The sequence below is a fragment of the Hypanus sabinus genome, chromosome 18 (genome assembly GCF_030144855.1).
Source record: "Hypanus sabinus isolate sHypSab1 chromosome 18, sHypSab1.hap1, whole genome shotgun sequence".
In the NCBI taxonomy this organism is placed as follows: domain Eukaryota; kingdom Metazoa; phylum Chordata; class Chondrichthyes; order Myliobatiformes; family Dasyatidae; genus Hypanus; species Hypanus sabinus.
In genome coordinates, this window is record NC_082723.1 from 61,285,230 (window position 1) to 61,305,705 (window position 20,476).

The 20,476-nt window shown below is 47.4% G+C and overlaps 1 protein-coding gene across 1 annotated transcript in view; it reads right to left on the reverse strand.

The window, feature by feature from the left end:
- LOC132407260 (probable voltage-dependent N-type calcium channel subunit alpha-1B) overlaps nucleotides 1-20,476 on the reverse strand; it is a 547,279-nt gene that overhangs the window by 109,666 nt on the left and 417,137 nt on the right. The window contains exons 28-32 of the mRNA XM_059993521.1: nucleotides 13,253-13,390; nucleotides 10,726-10,927; nucleotides 6,550-6,714; nucleotides 3,948-4,058; nucleotides 1,655-1,738 (exon numbers count right to left, since the gene is read on the reverse strand). Of these exons, the coding sequence (XP_059849504.1) occupies nucleotides 1,655-1,738; nucleotides 3,948-4,058; nucleotides 6,550-6,714; nucleotides 10,726-10,927; nucleotides 13,253-13,390 (700 nt within the window). The remainder of the gene's footprint in view (nucleotides 1-1,654; nucleotides 1,739-3,947; nucleotides 4,059-6,549; nucleotides 6,715-10,725; nucleotides 10,928-13,252; nucleotides 13,391-20,476) is intronic.

Here is a 20,476-nt window from a genome sequence, read left to right on the forward strand (position 1 = left end):
TGCCCCAAACATTACAACATCTATCAAGTCTGGTTGATGGGTGAGTGGTCACTGTGAGCAAAATATTTCATTTGTTTAATGAGCAGGCTTGTTCAGATCATAAATAGGGCTGGGGTGTATCCTGAGCTTTGTAATCAGACAGGGTGATTACTATTACCAACAACGCAGGGCGAATTAACACAGCCGTACCGTCTCAAGTACAGAGAGGCTACTCAACCAACTGGAGGACACCTGCTGTTTAATCTCCGGTTGCAGCAGTTCAGGACTTCAGTACAGCTAAGATCGGCATCTCTGCGACTCTATACCGAGGCCTCGTCTTCAGAGACATGGAAACTCAAGTCAAAGACTTGGCTGGCGTTTCTGGACAGCACCCAGTTGACAGTCAGGGCCAAAGGAAATGATGCTGACAAATATTGACCTGTTTTGTGGAAACATGCTGATAAAACTCTGTGGCTGTTAGCAGTCCCTGGTGAGTCCACGCTCATTATCAACTGCCTCCAGCTGAGAAGTGTCAGTTCTCCCACCAACTACAAGACTGGCAGATGCAAGTCCTGCTTATTGGGTATATCGCACCAATGACATTCTCCTTCAACGACCATTGTAATCTTAACCAAATCATCATTGCAGAGCACTGATACAAAAATCACCAAAATTCAGAGACTGCACAACAATGGCAAGTGTTCACCGAGATAAAAGTTAGCCCAGGCAAGCAATATGAAAACAACTTCTCCATTAAAACAAGATAAATCAACCCATGAGGCTGGAATTGATTACTGAAAATATCAACGGGCAAATGTTCTATCAACTTCTTCGGCAATCTCAGAGATCTGGATGTAACTGAAGGATGCAAAGTGCTAGGTCATTAACACCGGCACTGATAATCCCCAGTGTCCTGCTCACAGCTTAGCATATGCTCTTCTCCGCTGTGGCGAGCTGTGCCTTCCTCTGGCTCAGGACCTCGATAGCATTCAAATCATTGAGGTCTGATGTGTTATTTGTGTTAATCTGAAACACCAAGCTTATTTCACCCACCGCAGTCCGGCCCTCGAGGAGGAGTGCTTGATTCAATCCCCTCATTTTGTCCACTTAAAAGCCAAATTATGGTTCAGTTATGCTGGGAATTCTGCATTGAGACTGATCTGACATCCTAATGACGGGAAACAAATAAATGGGAAGCCCAATAGTCAGAGGGAAAATCGTGCATCACTTCCACTGACTCTAACTTTTCCCAGTCATTTGCCTTCAGCTGCTTGAGGAAACAGGGAGGCTGCCTCTGTGTTGTCCAAATGTGTTCCTAGCTTAAGAAACTGGTAATGGGAAGAGGAGGGGGATGGAGATGGGTGCAAGGGAGAGGAGCTGGTAAAACGTGGGAACCAAGAGGTGAATTCACATTTTTCGACCATGACCAGACCAATTATTATCAGGATTTTGTTTAATGGTTGAAAGGTTCAAGCGGAACAAGTGTGCAGTGAACCTCTCCTCTCCCGGTTTCCTGTACAAAGGACAGCCGCTGCGGTGCCAATTGCCTTCGTGTCAATGTCAGCGTGAATCTGCTGCTTCTTCTCACTTAGGACAGAGCTAAAGCCAAATGGAAACGGCACAAGACCCAGCCTGCCTCACCGCAAATGGCTCGAAGCAAGGCAGAAATACTCACCGCTAGTTCAGTGACTAAAATATCAGTTATACTTCCCAGTACAGTTACAAAGTCAAACACATTCCATGCATCACGGAAGTAATTCTACACAAAAAGAGAGAAAAAAAAATCAGTATCAAATTGTCAGCAATTGTACACATCATGCAGATTCATCCCAGCGTGTGCAGATGCTCCCCACTGTTGCTCAGGAACAGATTTAAATTCACTTCCAGGTCATTACGGGCGGTGATGTTGTTAGCTGACCCTAAGTACCCACAGGTATAGGGGGGGGGGGGTACACTCTGGTGACAGGTTCCCGCAGAACTGGCAGCTACGGCTCAAAGGTTCACTGGAAAGATGAGAACACCCACAGCTCAGATCCGGCCGGCTCAGCTCTGCATTTGGCGGTGAGATTTCAGGTCATTATGTGACGCATAGATAAGGGGGATAGTAACAGTCCTTTCCCCAGGGAGGGAAGGCCAAAACTATTGAGGGTGAAATGGGGAAAGACTTAAAAGGGACCCCGAGAGGCAACCTAGTCTTGCAGAAAGTGGTGGGTATGTGGAAAGAGCTGCCAGAAGAAGTGGTCAAGACAGCTACAATAGTATCATATGAAGAGCAGCCAGATAGGTACGTGGAGGGACAGGGTTTTGAGCGATACGGACTGAACACAGGAAGTTGGGACTAAATGGATGCGCAACATGGTTGGGCTGAAAGGCCTGTATTCATGTTGAGTCGCTCTCTCCACAAACTAGAATCGTGGAGTCCTACGGCACAGGAATGGGATCTTGCAGCTTGCCTTGTCCATACCAACCACAATGTCTATCCACTCTATACTAAACATATTTACCTGCATTGGCCTGTATCCTGTACACCTTCCCTATCCTGTGCAGAAGCATTTTGAAATATTTTAAGTGTATCAGCCTCTATCACCTCCAGTGCCAGCACATAAAATGTAACCAACACACTGTGTGGACAAGGTAAGCACACCAAATGCCTTCTTCACTTCCTGATCCACCTTTGGCAGACTCTGGAGATGACAGCTCCTAGCTTGAGTTGTGTCTCTATGAGTATGAAGCGATGTAAATGTTAGAGGCGCTGAGTGATTTGTGTGGTGTCAGTAGTGGTCATCACTGATTCACTGCCAAGATATTTCAGCTTTCCACAGGACACCACCCAGCTGGTGCACACTGCCATTTGGACTCAACACCATCACCAATGGGAACTAATGTCAGATATCTATTAATCCTATTCTTGATTTGATAAGGACGGTACACAAGCCCCAGTTCCTCATTCCCCCATCCTCTAAACTCCCGATGATACGGTGGCTCTGATCTTCAGCCTGCTACCACATTATCGGACACCCAAGGACCTTCCAGGCTGAGTACATGGATCACACAATCCATTGACAATTCAATGTTCCCAGGCCTATTACCATAAGGCTTCAATGTTCCAACAGCACAATCAGCAACCAAGTAAGGCCCTGATCAATCAAAGAGCCAATTCCTCAAGACTCCTTGACGGAGGAATTCCGCCTGCCCTGGGTGATCATCCATTGACTGGGACCCTGCTATCTCCCCGGCCTATGTTTGGAGCACAGACCCTCCAACGTCTGGTCATTTCAACCTCCCCCTCCCACACTCCTATCACTGGAAGGATGATCAATCAAGCCCTACCCCCAAATGTCCAATCATCACTTGGCCGCAAATGGTTAGGTTACCCAACTAACTCCACAGGCTCAGGCGCAGAGGGACTTGTGTCTGCTGTCTCCCTCTGCCCACTAGCCTAACAACCCAGCCTCAGTTCTAAAATGCTGCATCTTCCATTGCTTGTTGAGTAGCACACAGAGGAAAGGGGAGCAATAGAGCAAGTGCCACTGTCTAACTGCTAGAGTGACACAGGTTCAATCCTAGGGGTCTGCACATCCCTCTTGTGGCCACACTGTAATTTCCTCCCACATCCCAAAGACACGAAGATTAATTGGTGACTGAAACTGCCCCTAGGGCAAAGGTGAACCTGGCAGAATCCGGAGGCAGGATATGTAATACTGTGAGGCTTTAGCACAGGTGTTTTTTCCTTTACATTTATACCATAACCACGTGCCAATGGGTGGACCTCTCTGCACACAATCAAATCTCCAGTTTGTCTGTAAGGACGCAAACCAAATCGAGCTCTGAATAGAGTCAGGTCTTTGTAAAACTAGAGTTCTTGACCGGATACATGAAACACCTGTACTACGGACTCGAGCACTAATTCAAAACACATTTTTCATTATTGTTAAATGGTTATAATTGTACAGCACAAAGTAACGTACCAGTATACCAAAGGCAATGAGCTTCAGCACACACTCCATGGAGAATAGAAATGTGAATAAGATGTTCAGGTACTGCAGCATTCTGTCATATGGATCGGGAGCGTTATGGAACTATTTAAACAAAAAGTTTAAGAGGAACAGGAATCAGTCTTGATCCTTTCTAGAATTTCCGCGACAGAATCAGCAAGGTTAAATTGTTGCATGCCAGGAATGAAATGGCTCACTGGCCCAGAACAGAACCTCCTCTTTTATCAAGGACACCACATTCCTGTGGACTCCAAGTTGTCTCGCACAGCAAACTAGTCGCTGTGATCAGTACAGGAAAAAGTCACTGGTGCTTAATTCACCCCAATACACACAAAATTCTATTCTCTGATTTTCCCAGTACCCAGTTCATATTAAGTTTCCCATACTGCGCAGAAGGTATAAAACAACTAACTAAATGAGTTCATTTTCTGAAGTTCAGCTCTGATGGTCAATGGCGATTAACTCTGCTGGGCGTATTTCAATTATATAGATTGTGCAAATTACCACTCTATCTGGTACACTGTTCTACATCACAATGGCTACTGGGAAGTCATTATTCTTGACTTGATAAGGCAGCCAGCTGATGAGAAGTAACAGCAACCTTGAGAAGCAGTACTGGAGAGGGTGCAAAGGGGATTTAACAAGGATGGTCTCAGATCTGGAGAAGTGTAGCAAAAGGAATTCATTCCCTGAAAGGACAGTACCTTGCATTTAAAGAGAGCATGGAAATGTTTTGGAAGAGGCATGTTTTTCAAAGAACCCACATGATGATGGGGTTGGTCTGGAAAGCTCTTCCTCAACCAGAACAGCCATGATAGGATTAACGCCTCTATTTGTCTCATTATCAATCAAAAATTAACCAGTTATATTTGTGATCCCTAAATGCATTTGTGCCCAATTTTATCCTGGTGTGGCATATCCAGAAATAGATGAACATGCTTAAAATCTCATAATTAAGTGTTAATTTTAGAAATATTATTGTATCATAACAAAATTCTAATTTATTTCTTATTGTTTAATTATTGGCATGAGTGTCATTGCTTTGTTCATCAGAGAGTCAGTAACTCATTATCTTAGCTGTAAGTTATTTTTGTACCAGATATCCCAAAATCTAGTTTTTTTTTAAATTAATTGTACCACTGGGGGCATCATGAACATTTGTATTGCTGATTTATTATTTTAATTTTATCAAGTCTGTATCAACCTTTATGTTTCTGCCCCTAAAGTGCATAATTCCTCTCAATAAACATACAGATAAATGTCACCAGATCATACGTTCTTGATTTGAACTTAAACATATATCAGTGGAATAGAGTTATTTATCAACACTTGTTGTACCATTGACAAAATTATAAGACCATAAAATATAGGAGCAGAATTAGATCATTTGGCCCATCCAGTCTGCTGTGCCATTTCATTATAGCTGATCTAGTTTTCCTCTCAGTCCCTGTCTCTTGCCTTCTCCCTGGATCCCTTCATGTCCTGAATCTATCAATGTCTGCCTCAAATATACATAAAGACTTGGCCTCCCACAGCTGCCTGTGGCAAAGAATTCCACAGATTCACCACTCTCTGGCCAAAGAAATTCCTTCTCATCTCCATTCTCTAAAAGGATGCCTCTCTATTCTGAGGCTGTGTCCTCTGGTCTTAGACTCTCCCACCACAGGAAACATCCTCTCCACCAACACCTTTCACCAATCAACAGGTTTCAGTGAGGTCACCCCGATTCTTCTGAATTCTAGTGAATACAGGCTTAAAAATAGCTTAAAATTAAATAAAACTCTCAACCCCTAAGCAGGGGCATTATGAAATATAACATATTATTACACCTGATTTGAAGGCCAAACGACAATTATAAATTGCTTCTTTATCGCACGTTCAGACAGCTCCTGGATCAGCTTACTGCCTCACAATCAGTCCAGTATCTTATTATAGCAGGACAGGTCTAAATTTTCCACTCTGTAAATGTGTGTTAACGACAGAACTAATGAACTAGTGTTCAATTATCACACATGACTAACTTTTACATTAAAAAAGAGGTGATTTCCAGTTGTCTGGAACACCTTCACTTACGATTAGTTCACAGGTTTGGAAAAAAGGTCTAATTCAGGTGTTGGCTGATAGAAGTAAAATGGTTATGTTGAATCAGCTAACTTTTACACATTCCTCCTCATTGAAGTCAGTGGAAATCTGAGAAATATCTATTAAGTGCCCTGTATTGTTATAAACTATTGCTGAAAGAATTTCTCTAGTATTCCTCAGGATCAGATAATATTGGTAACTCAAACTAGAGCTAACTAATAAAAATGGGGTGGTGGAGTGGGAGAGGGTTTAGTCAACACCTTCAAGAATGTAACCCCGCTCAGCTGGCAACTCCAGTCCACCTCAAACCTTGCCTTGAGCCCTATCCTAGGAAGGTGGATTTTTAGGATGAATAATGACAAGCAAAATGTCATGTAAATAGAAATAACAGTTCTTAAAGCAGAAGAGCTTAGCTTTATAATTGAAATTTGAAGTTACTTCTATGTGACAGACAAACTCCAGGTTCATGGAGCGCTTGGCTGAGACGGCTCACCTTCATCATCAGCACGATGGTGTTGAGTGCGATCATGGCCATTATAAAATATTCAAAAGGGGGGGATACCACAAATCTCCACATCTTGTACTGGAACGTCTGCTTGTTCTGTGGCATGTATCGCGTAAGAGGCTTGGCACTTATAGCAAAATCAATGCAGGCTCTCTGGAAACAAAACAGCAAAAGGTCTGAATCAGACAGAGCACATTTAGCCAGAATGAAAAGATGGAGAAACAGGAAGATTGCATAACATTCGATTGTGGAGCCTGTGCAAACCTTCAGAGGGCAATTTCCAAAAACAGAAATGAGGTGGATGCTCCCACATCCCTGACTGAAGATGAAATGTTGTTCCTTGACTCATGAAGGGCTTTGGAGGCCATTATAATCCCTCTCTGTTTCTATTTCTCTCACAGGTGCCTGACCTGAAGGGCACTCCCAATATTCTCCTTTGTCATGTGACTCCCTTATCCACTCATCCCTCCCCACTGATCTCCCTCCTGACACATCGCCGCAAGTGTGACAAGTGCTCCACCCACCCCTACGTTTCCTCCCTCACCACCATTCAGAGCCCCAAACACTCCTCCCGGGTAAGGCGGCACTTCACCTGTGCATCTTTTGGGTTCACATATTGCGTCTGGTGTTTTGAGTACAGGCTCCTCTGCATCAATGAGATCACTCTGTCTGCAAAGAAGGCACAATCTGCTAGGGGCCATTCATTTCACAACTTCCCATTCCCATTCTGACATGTCTGCTCACGGCGTCCTCTATCCTCACAATGACGCCATATGAAGGTTGGAGGAGCAACATCACATATTCTATCTGGGTTGCCTCCAACCTGATGGCATGAACATCAATTTCTAAACTTCCAGTGATTTCTCTTCCCTCTCCTTCTCTACTTTTCCATTTCCCATTCTGGTTCCTCTCTCATACCTCCTTCCTCTGATGCCCCTCCTCCTTTCCTTTCTTCCTTCGTTCACTGTCCTCTCCTGTTAAATTCCTTCCTCTTTAGCCCCTCATCTCTTCCACCTATTTCCTCACGACTCTGTACTTCATTCCCTCCTCTCCCAAACACCAACCTTCCCCCTTACCTGGACTCACCAGTGGCCTACCAGCTTGTACTCGTTTCTCCCCCCCCCACCTTTTTATTCTGATTTCTTCCTCTTTCCTTTCCAGTCCTGATGAAACGTCTCTACCTGAAGCATCGACTGTTTATTCCCCTCTCTAACTCCTGCCTGACCTGCTGATTTCCTCCAGCATTCTGTGTGCTTCTCAATATTCTCCAGTTTATTTCAAATTTGCAACATATGCAGGGGTTTGACTCCCCCGGATCCAACAATTGCTTGCCTCTCCACCCCCCCCCCCCCACTTTCATTTTTCACTTTATTGACACCTCATCCGGAGAAATCGACTGCAATTTACAAGTCTTCAGGGCTCTCTCGGCAGGCACCACTGCTAAGTGTGACACTCAGCCTCCGTCTCCTTCCTCTCAAAGACCTTTCCTCTATCTGTGTTGTCAGAGTTCCAGATTATTAACCCTGTTTATCTTGCCACTGGTGATGGCTGACTTATTTTCCACATTTTCTACTTTTATTTAAGCGTGCAATATTAAATGACCGTGAAATAAGAAAACTCCTATCCTGATGTAGGGTCCAGGTCCAAAACGTTGACTATTTACTCTGCTCCAGGCATGGTACCTGACTTGCTGAGTTCCTCCAGCATTTTTTGTGTGTTGCACGAGATTTCCAGCATCTCCAGAATCTCTTATAGTTAGAAAACATGAGATTTGTGCAGAAATTGTGCCTTTTCAATGCATTTTACATATGCCAACTTATATTGGTTCTTTGCCAAATCGCTCAACACAGTTAAGATGCACAGATAGCTGTTAGCAATTTGCAAGATTCATTTCTTTCATGAAATCTACTTTTAACCTCCTCCATCCATTTAGTCCCTGTTATTAAGATTCATTCCTGAAGTTCCACTACTGGATAGTGAGGTAGATTACCTAAGGCTACAGCAGGAGATAAATCAGGTGGAAAGTCGGGCAAAATGGTGGCGTATGGAATTTAAGCCCGGCAAGTGTGCTGTGATCCACTTCGCTAAATCAAATAGAGGCAGGACATTTACAGTAAATGGCAGGCCACTCAGGAATACTGATAAACAGAGAGACTTAATGGTCCGAAAACATAGCCCTCTGAAAGTGGCAACGCTCGTAAACAGAACAGTACAGAAGGTGTATGATATGCTCGCCTTTTGGGTTATGGCAAAGAATATAAAAGATAGGACACAAGGTTGCAACTTTACAAAACACTAGTTAGGCCCCATGCGGAGTATTTTGTGCAAGTCTGGCCACTGCATTATGGGAAGGATTGAATTGAATTGACTTTATTACTTACATTCTTTAAATACATGAGTAAAAATCTTTAAGCTACATCTCTGTTCAAATGTGCATTTATGGTAATTTATAATAAATATTATGTACTACAGGATAGTCAATATAACATAGAAATACAGTAGCGTCAGCATGTGGTTGTGCTGGGAGGGTGCAGAGGAGATTCATTAGGATGCTGCCTGGATTGGAGAAATTTATTTACGGGAGGGATTGGAGAGGTTGGGCCTTTTTTATCCTGGAGCAGAGGAGACTGAGGGATTCTCTGGAAGTGTATAGAATTCTAAGAGGCACAGATAGAGGAGGTAATCATGATCCGTTACCCATTGTTGGGGTATCAAAAACAAGCGGACGTTGGTTTAAGGTGAAAGGAAGGGTTTTGAAGGGGATTCGTGGGAAAGTTTACTTTATGTAGAAGGAGGCACCTCAATAGGCAAGGCTTAGAAGGATGTGGACCTTATTCAGGTAAACTGGATTAAGGCAGAAGAGTAAACAGGTCAGTTTAGGCAAGGTGGGCTGAAGGCCTCATCTCTGTATGGTACAGCTCTGCAACTGTATGAAACACTCCATTTCATACTGATTTATTAATCACAGTGCATTTCCTACATTACGTACTTCAATTCTCTGTCACAGTCACAGTCTGTCCTTTCACTGTCCATAAGACATAAGAGCAGAATTAGGCCACTTGCATGTTGAGCCAACTCTGTCGTACCATCATGCCTGATTTTCAACCCACTTCTCCCACCTTTCTCCCCATAACCTCTCACATTCTTATTAATTAAGGACCTCCACTTTAAATATACCCAATGACTTGGCCTCCACAGCTGTCTGTGGCAATAAATTCCACAGATTCACCAAACTCTGGCTAAAGAAATTCCTCCTTATCTCTGCACTAAAGGCATGCCCTTCTAATCTTAGCCTGCACCTTCTGGTCCTAAACTGTGCATTCTTTTTTCTACACTTTTATTGTTTAGTGGAGAGGCGAACTGACCGAGGCAATTAAAATTAGGAGGGACGAGACAAATCAATTCCCTGAGCAGGGAAGTCAACAGCGATTTAAGACATCAAGTTGAAGAATCCAACGGGAGTCAAAGAAAGAGCTTCACACCCAAAGAGAGAAGGAGATCTACAACTCACTGCCTCAGGAGGATGGAGGCAGGAAACTTGCCGTACCCCAGAATCTAGATGAACATATGGTGTGGTGTCACTTTCAAGATTATGGATCACAAGCAGTAAAGTGGGATGACTTGCAAAAGTTCTTCTCGCTGTTAAATTTGAATGATTCAAAACATAATTAACTCTGTACTCCCCCTTCACTACCTGCCTTCACCATCCCAAGTGGGTAGCAAACAAAAATTATTCTCATGCAGTTGATGTAATCATTCGTAAATGAATGCAAGGAAGCCAGGAAGCCACCTGTGGTAATTTGGGGTTTGGAATATTTTTTATTTATCTTTATTCAGATGCAGCATGGAATAGGAATCCTAATCATGGGAAATTTACAATGACCAATTAACCTACCAACCTGTCTTTGGACTGTGGGAGGAAACTGGAGCACCCGGAGGAAACCCATGTGGTCACCAGGAGAATGTACAAATTCCTTACAGGAAGCGGCGGGAATTGAACCCGGCTTGCCTGTACTGTAAACTGTTGTGCTAACCACTACTCTACCGTGCTGCCCCTAGTTCCTATGGTTGTTTGTATATGGAATAGGAACTAGCTCCTGGAGAAATTCAGAATGCTGAATCACGGACAAGTCGGACAACAGCGGGAAGATCGGTGGCGCCTACCTCATTTTTCTCCAGGCTGCAATCAGACATCACCTTATCACCCTGTTCCTGGAAAGTGATGATAATCAGAGCAACGAAAATATTCACAAAGAAAAATGGGAACACCACAAAGTACACAACATAAAATATGGACATTTCCATCCGGTAGCTGGGGCTGGGCCCCTGATCTTCTTCTGTGGCATCCACAGAGTGCTTTAAAACCCTGGGGAACAGAGAATAAGAACTGCGTGAGGAAATTACAGTAACTCAACTTCACTTGCCAAGTAGAAAACTTGAACTGAAAAACTGCATGGAGTTTTTTTTGTGGACTCTGAATATTCACAACAACAAAAAAAAAACATGTTCTCATGGTCTTAATAGTTTGGATATATATTGAATTCTCATATCATAGCTGAGAATGTTATAATAAATCCCTGGTTTTCAAGTGAATCAATTTGCTTTAACATTATATTTTTGTACATTATGTGTGATTTATGTATAGCCTTGAATGATTTCTCTAAAAAGCTCTAAGTAAATAAGTAAACACAAGAATATAGATTTTCCACTGAATTTCCCTTAAGTTCCTGCAGTAATTTCAGAGGATCTACAGAAACTTCTTTTTACAGGATTTCCATCAACATAAGTGCCACCAGAACCCTGATAGAGTTGCAGCATGATGTGCTGAATTTAAGGATCACTGTTACATCAGAAATGCAGACAAGAACTCTGTCCATCTCTCCAACTCCTGAACTTGCCCCTAATGGTGGCCTTCCATATGATATTGCACCCGAGTTGAAGATCCACCCGCGTTGCTGCTGCATGATTGGTTGATTAGATATTTGCATTAATGAGCAGGTGTTCCTGGTAAAGTCTTGTTCTTTATCCGATGCTCTGGGGTTTCTCATCCCACCCTGAGCTCACTATTTTCTGCAGTTACTTTTACCATTCACCAACTGCATGACTTTCAAACAGTTCTGGGAAAAACACCAGGAAGTTCAGCCAAGGGAAAACACAAGAACAGCTTCAAAATTGATAAAGCTTTCTATCTGATAATGTCAGCTCCTTTCAGATAAAGACTGAGTGTATTGGCTCTTTTTTTCCTATTTGCTAAGAAGACATCGATACAACACAAGGACACAAGACAGCAGAAGCAGGAGTATGTCCCTGGGCCCCTTGAGCCTCTCTCACTACTCAATAGATCATGGCTGATTGTCCCCAGCCCAGATCCCCACAGGCCTCAGTATAACAAGCTTTGAAAACCTCCTCTTTAAATACTTCAAATGATCCAGCCCCATTATCTTTCTGGAGTAAGAAACACCAGGGATTCATCACCCTCTCTACACCTTGCTTAATGGTATTGGCCCATGGGCCAATAAAAGGTTGGGTAACCCTGCTCTGCACAAGTACATTTTTACATACCTTGATATTAAATGACCATTAACTATGTCTCCTCATCTGAAATTCTCCAACTGGTATAAACTTTTTGTTATGCTTTATCAGATCATGCAAGTTTCGATAATGACACAAGTCATTTGAATAAACTCATAAAAAAAAAACTACAGGCCTATCCCATTTAACTTTCCTTGTTTAGATAATTCACACATTTCCAGAATTAACTTGATGAATCTCTGCGGGATTGCCTCTAATGTTACTCCATCTTTTGTTCCTACATTCTATGTCAATGTTACCACATACACAAAGGACCCTCACTATCCAGGACATGCCCCCTTCACATGACTACCAACAGGGATGGTCCGTGAACCCACAAATACTACCTCACTATTTTGCTGTCTTTGTGCACCATTCTTTTATATATATATATAGACTTATTATGTATTGCACTGTACTACTGCTATAAAGCACAGAATTTCACAACATATGCCAGTGATAATAAATTTGATTCTGAATTATGATCTGACTCCTTTCTTAGATATGAGGACCTAAACTGCATTCAATATGCTAGACACAATGCCTAATCTTAACAAAACCTCCCAATTTTGAAATTCCAACTCTTTGCCATAAAGGTCAAAAGGTCGTTTGCCTTCTCAACTACTGACTGAAACTGCCTATTAACATTTTGTGATTCATCCACAAAAAGTACATATCCCCCATTCACTTTTCCTGGAAACATCTTGCTAACAAAAAATACCTTGGAAGTGTTGAGGCCAACATGAAAGCAGAGGTGACAAAATGTTCACGATGTCAACATTAAGGTACTGTGAAAAAGTGCCTGGTGACCACAAAGTAGAAATCAGATTGCACAAATCTAATCCTGCTGCCAAATTATTGGGGAGCTTCCTTTATCAATTACTCTTCTTCAGAAGCTCAGTTAAACATGTATAGCCTTGGGCATTTTAATTTACACAATAGGCAGTTACACTTTCAAGACACTTGCGGGAAGAAGTTCAGTTTACATCACCAGTTACCCTTCCCCCAATGCATCTGATTCCATTAACGTGCAGAGGTAATCACAACCGGACAATGATGTGCTGGTGCCCGGATAATGCCCAATAATCACCGCACAAATGCAACTGAATGTAACACTTACGTTGGCCACCCTTCACCGGTTGACACTGTGAATAACGTCAGTAGAGCCCAGAGCACGTTATCGTAGTGGAAATCATATTTCTTCCATTCCCTGGGTTCTGCCTCAATTTCATCATTGTCATAAACTAGATACTGACCCCTGCAAAATAACATTAGAACAGGAATTGCTTTCACCTTCCAGTTTTTTGTGACCCAAGAGAAACCTGGTGGAGAACGTTTGGAATTAGATAGTTTTGAATGCAACACCAGGCTGCACTAGCTTTTATTGACACTTAGCTTGGAATCTAACTCTGAGGTAAATACCTACTTGGGACAAATTGGCTCCATTAATCTGGAACTCTTACATAGGGTATCAAACATGTTTGATTTTTTATTGAATTTTGCACTTGGTCATAATGAAATGTGAATCCAGATATTGGGGCAATATCCCCTCCCCCCAAAAAAGTGTGGTATTCTTAAGAATTTTTCATGGAATGGTTGAGATATTGGTCAATGCACAGCTTCCACTGTTCAGATAATGGTGTGGCTAAAACTGCACATCAATAGGTGCAAAGAGTAAGATGCCAAGTCATTGGGCCTGGGGTTGTACATGACTGAAGCAACCACTGAAGAGGAAGGTGGGCAAGAGTACTGGCAAGAAATGCCCGATGGAGCAGACAGCTGGTTCGTGGAGAAAGCTGCTCAATTTTCACCAGAACTGGAATTTAACTTGGTCCTATCTGCCTGGTGAGAGCAGTTGCAATCAACCTGGCCATTTATCTTCGGAGAGGGCACCGGTTTTATTCTAATTTACTGCATGAGTAGCCGGGAACAGCCAATCAAATTGCTCTTATTAAGACGCTCATTGGGCTGTCCAGGCCAGAGACAGTTGAGGGCTGTTCAAAGCCAGAAGTGGTTGAAAGGTATATAAAGGTTCATGAGGTGTGGAAGAGAGCCTTTTCGCCTATTGGATCCATACTGGTTTAATTGAATGTTAATCTAGCTAGTTCCACCTTCCTTCCTCTCTGCAAACTTTTTCCTTTCTCAAACTTTCTACGGTGTTCCAGGAGGGGCTAGAAGGAGCAGGACTGTTGCCCTAGGGAGGGGGTAGTGGGTTGATTTGGGGTGATGTCAGCTTCCGTCTCCCGCACTCCACTCACAGTACAGCCCTGGAAATGCTTCTGATTTTGATTTAAAAATCAGAAGACTAAATATGTTGTAAGTCTGAAATCAAGGAAGAAATGTGACAAGGAAAATGCCAGAAACACTCGGCCAGCACCTGTGGAAAGAGAACCAGTGCCAACTTCTCAGAGTGAAGGCCCTGCATCACAGCTGGGAATGAGAGAACACTGTGGCGACTCATTTCCTAGCGTATCCGAACCGACTCACAATTAGATAGCCTACGGGGGTTTGCGAGCACAGAGCTTTGGAGCCTCTTCGCCATGGGGGGCCGGTTGACAGAGGCTTAAAAGTGAGGCTGAAGTTTTCGAATAAAGTTTTTCCTTCGACTGCAGTTACCGACTCCGTGTCGTAATTTTAGCGCTGCATGTAGCACACCGCTACAATTGGTGACCCCGACGGTCTAAACGATTTTTGGACCAGAAATGCCCGACGCCGCCTCTGTTCATGCGGTTTCGTTGAAACTGCCGGGTTTCTGGACACAGCGCCCGGACCTATGGTTCCAGCAAGCCGAAGCCCAATTCCACGTTCGCCGGATCACCTCAGAAGACACCCGCTACTACTACGTGGTGAGCTCCCTCGACCAGGACGCAGCGGCCCAGGTCGCGGAGTTCGTACAGTCGCCCCCGGCAGACGGCAAGTACACGGAATTCAAAGCCCTGCTCCTCAGGACTTTCGGACTCTCACGGAGTGAGTGGGCTGCCCGTTTACTGCACCTGGAAGGCTTGGGCGACAGACCTCCATCGGCTTTAATGAATGAGATGTTGTCTCTCGCCGACGGACACACACCCTGCCTCATGTCTGAGCAGGCATTCCTGGAGCAGCTGCCCGAGGACATACGTCTGCTGCTGTCCGACGCGGATTTCAGTGACCCCCGGAAGGTGGCAGCCCGGGCGGACTTGCTGCGGAACGCCAAAAAGGTGAGCGGGGCGTCCATCGCACGGATCTCCCAGCCCCGCTCCCGGCAGCAAACCAGTCCAGGCCCGGCCGCAGAGCCCGCCAACCCCCGGCCCAATGAACACTGGTGCTTCTACCACCAGCGGTGGGGCGCAGAAGCCCGCCATTGTCGCCCGCCCTGCAAGTTCCCAGGAAACGCCAGGGCCAGCCGCCGCTGATGGCTACGGCGACTGGCCATCGGGATAGCCTCCTGTATGTGTGGGATAGAAGGTCGGGACGCCGGTTTTTGGTCGATACTGGGGCTGAGATCAGCGTTTTACCTCCGACGGGTTACGACACCCGCAGCAGGGCACCGGGTCCCCCCCTGAGGGCCGTGAATGGCAGCACCGTAAGGACCTATGGCACCCGCCAGGTGCAGCTACTGTTCGGCTCCAGCCAGTTCACGTGGGACTTCACACTGGCCGCCGTAGCCCAACCGCTTCTGGGTGCGGATTTTTTGCGGGCTCACAGCCTGCTGGTCGACCTGCCCAGGAAGAGACTGGTACACGCCGAGACCTTTCAGACGTTCTCCCTGGGTGCAGCCCAGTTGCCAGCCCCTCACCTCGGCTCCATCACGCTGTCCGACAACGACTTCACCAGGGTCCTGGCGGAGTTCCCATCGGTTCTGGCACCGCAGTTCACAGCAGCCATGCCCAGGCACGGCGTACAGCACCACATCCCGACCCAGGGACCACCCCTCCATGCCCGTGCTCGGCGGCTTCCCCCGGACAAGCTCCGACTGGCGAAGGAGGAGTTCCAGAGAATGGAGGAATTGGGGATCATCCGGCGGTCCGACAGCCCCTGGGCTTCCCCCCTGCACATGGTGCCCAAAGCGACGGGGGGCTGGAGACCGTGCGGTGACTACCGCAGGCTGAACGAGGCTACCACACCGGACCGCTACCCTGTGCCGCACATTCAAGACTTTGCGGCAAACCTGCACGGCGCACGGATCTTCTCCAAGGTAGACCTCGTCCGAGGGTACCATCAAATCCCGATGCATCCTGACGACGTCCCCAAAATGGCTCTCATCACCCCATTTGGCCTTTTCGAGTTCCTCCGCATGCCGTTCGGCCTGAAGAATGCCGCACAGACGTTCCAGCGGTTGATGGACGCGGTGGGACGGGACCTGGACTTCACGTTCATCTATTTGGATGACATCCTCATAGCCAGCGGCAGTCGTCTTTTTTTTAATACAAAATCCTTTAATACAAATTTCGGTGCTATACAATATATACAAAACAGTGGCAAACACAATTACTGCACTACAAACAGACAATAGACATTACACCAGAATGTTGCCATCTCTATCCACGATGGCATTTACACCCCGCGGAGCCCAACGGTCTCGAAACTCCTCCAAGGCCACTGTGGACTGCGCGTGTTCCTTTTCAATAGTTACCCGAGCACGAACATACACCCTAAACATTGCCAGGCAGTCTGCCCGGGGAGATCCTCCCGCCACCCGTTTCCAAGACCCTCGGATGGCGGATTTCGCCAGCCCCAGGAGCAAGTTGACTAGGACATCCTCATCCCTCCATGCCCCCTTCCTTACTGGATGACCATATATAAACAGGGTGGGACTAAAATGCAGCCAGAAGGCGAGAAGCAGCCCACGCAAATATGCAAAAAGAGGCTGCAGCCTCACACACTCCATGTACATGTGGTACACGGTCTCCTCCAGCCCGCAGAAGTGGCATACGGGTGGGAAGTCCATGTACAAACTGAAAAACTTATTGCAGGGCACTGCCCTATGCAGTACCCTCCAGCCGAGATCCCCCAGGTGCATGGGAAGAACCCCGGCGTAAAGGGACTTCCAGTGGGGACCCTCCTCACCTCTGGGTGGAAGGACCGACCGCCATGGCGTGTCGGGACGGTGTACAAGGGCAAGGAAGTGGAGGATGTGGAGTAGCAGCCCATACAGATACCTCCTACTTGCATCCCTGAATGGGACTGTGGATATCGATGAGAGACGGCTCAAGTTGTGCGGACACGGCTCCCGGAGAAGATTGCGGGGTCTGGGCCCGACCAGCAGCTCGGCCTGAGTCGGTCCACACAACTGAGCCACACCGACAGCCACTGAGGTAGGGCAAGGGCCGGCCAGGACCCCGCCCTCCGCCTGAGGAGGGGATTCCCGGCCTGAGGCGACCATGTTCCAGACTCTCAGTAGGTCCTGATAGAAGCCGGGCAGACTCCGCAAAGCAGTACGGCTGACACCCGCCGGTGGTAGCCGCATGTCTTCATGAAGACAGCAGCCCCTCCGGAGGAAGAAAGTCGCCAACACGTGCCACCTGGGAGGGTGCTCGGCGTACAGGAATCTCTGCAGAGTCCTGAGGCGGAGAGCCGCCAGCTGCGTTCGGACGCACACCAGCGACTGTCCGCCCTCTCCCACTGGGAGACTCAAGACCGCTGCAGAGACCCAGTGTTTCCTGTTGCCCCAGAAGAAGTCCACTAATTTCCTCTGCAGTCTTGCAACAAACGGGGCAGGAGGGGCCAAGGTGACCATCCGATACCACAACATGGAGGCCACCAGCTGGTTTATGACCACCACCCTGCCTCGATAGGAAAGCACCCTGAGAAGGCCTGACCAGCGCCCCAGCCGGGCCATGACTTTCATCTCCAGGTCCTGCCAGTTCGCCAGCCAGGTCTCCCCAGAAGGACTCAGGTAGACTCCCAGATAGAGGAGACGCCGAGTACTCCACTCAAAAGCTCTCATCTCCTCCGGCAGGGAGTCCACCTGCCACTGACCCACTAAGAGTCCGGAACATTTCGCCCAGTTGATCCTGGCGGAGGATGCTGCCGAGAAAATGTCTTGGCACTCGCGCATCCTCCGCAGGTCATTGGGATCTGTCATCATGAGGAGTACATCATCGGCGTAGGCCGAGAGGACGACCTCCATGTCCGGTTCACGCAGAACCAGACCTGTCAGCCTTCGCCGTAGGAGGCTCAGGAATGGCTCGACACAGATCGCATACAATTGACCGGACATGGGGCATCCCTGACGTACTCCTCTCCTGAAGGGAATGGGTGCTGCCAGTGAACCATTGACCTTAACAAGGCACTCTGCGGCAGAGTAGAGGAGCCGAACTCGGGCCACAAAGTGTGGTCCAAGCCCAAAGGCCTGCAGAGTGCCCACCAGGAAACTGTGGTCTACCCGGTCAAACGCCTTCTCCTGGTCAAGAGAAAGAAACGCTGCTGGGGTCCCAGTCTCCTGGTACAGGTGGATCAGGTCCCGTACTAGGTGGACATTGTCCTGGTTGGAGCGGCCCGGGACTGTGTAAGATTAGTCAGGATGAATCACCTGTCTCAGTACTGAACCAAGACGGTTGGCCATTGCCCGGGCGAAGATCTTGTAGTCCGCGCACAAGAGGGAGACTGGGCGCCAGTTCTTTAGCAGGCGAAGGTCTCCCTTCTTGGGCAGCAGGACCACGACAGCTCTCCGCCATGAGAGGGGCAATTCCCCGGTGGCTAGGCTCTCCCCTAGAACAAGGCTGTAATCGACCCCCAGGACATCCCAAAAAGCCTGATAAAACTCCACACTCAGACCATCTAAGCCAGGGGATTTACCCCTCCGGAGTTGCCGAAGGGCAGCAGACAGCTCCTCCCCAGTCAGGGAGGCGTCCAGACGCGCTGCGTCATCAGGGCTGACCTTTGGCAAATCTTCCCAGACCTCACTGCACGCCCCCGCATTTGACGGATCCAGTGAGAATAAGGACCGATAGAAAGTGCGGACTTCTTCGATAATTTCGTCAGGATCCGTGATGGAGGAGCCATCAGCAGCCAGTAGCTCCACCAGCTGCTTTTGAACTCCCCGCCACTTCTCCAGCGAGTAGAAGAAGGGTGAGCCGCGGTCCAAATCTTGCAGCATTTGGATCCGCGACCTCACATACGCACCTCGGGACTGCTGAAGCTGCAGATTCCTGAGTTCGTCCTTCTTCTCCTGGTATTCCTGCCACGTTTGATGGTCTCCACCGGTCGAACCAAGGCGGGTCTCCAGGTCAAGCAACGCTCTCTCAAGCCACTCAATCTCAGAGTCCCGCCTCTTTGTCGACCCCCTAGTGTACTCCCGACATAAAAACCGGATGTGGGCCTTGCCCACATCCCACCACAGCCGTAGGGAGCAGAACTCTCTCCGTCTCTCTCTCCAGGCGGCCCAGAACGCTCGGAATGAATCATGGAATCGGCTGTCCTCCAGCAGCCGGTTGTTAAAGTGCCAATACCCGGATCCCACCCGAGGGTGCAGAGGAGTAAATTCCATCCACACAAGGTGATGATCCGAGCACGACACCGGCCGCATGGAGGAAGCCGACACGCGGGAGACATAAGCCCGAGAGATATACAGGCGGTCTATCCGGGAACCCCCCTCTCTCGATCTTCTGGAGAAGGCGCTAGAGTCGGGGTGAAGATTCCGCCAGCTGTCCACCAAGTCAAAGGAGCCGACTAGCTCCTTTAACTTTTTCGCTGATGCCGGGTCGCGTTGGAGGCCCGAGCGGTCCTCCACCTCGAGGGTACAGTTGAAGTCTCCCCCGAGGACGACGCAGTCCCCCGGGTCGATGGAACTCAGCAAGGTGGACAGCTGACAGAATAGGCGCGTCTGCATCACCCCGCGCCTCGGAGCGTACACGTTGATAAAATGTAACGGTACACCATCCAGGCGCACAACCAGGTGGAGCAGACGGCCGGGCACAACATCTTGGACTCCTACGATTTCTGGCCGGAAGGTTGGGGCCAACAGGATCGCCACCCCACTAGAGTTGGAGCTAAGGTGACTCATGTAGACCCCGCCCTGCCACTCCAGGAGCCAAGCGGACTCGTCCCCCGGGGTGGTATGGGTTTCCTGCAGGAAACTCACCGCGTATCTCCCGTCCCTGAGGACTGAGAGATTGTTATATCTGCGGAGAGAGCCCCTGCTACCATTTACATTGAGACTAGCTATGGTAAGCTTCATGTCGGAAGCACACTAGGCCTCAGCACCAGTCCCCTTCCCACTGAGAGCGATGGCGCCCTCAGCCGCACTCTCCCGAAGAAAACCGAGAATATCCTTTGCTTTCCGGGCCCGACTGCTACCATCGCTACCCTGTGACCCACCATCTCCCGAAGGAGCGAGGCTGCTTTTCATCCTGATGTCCCGCAC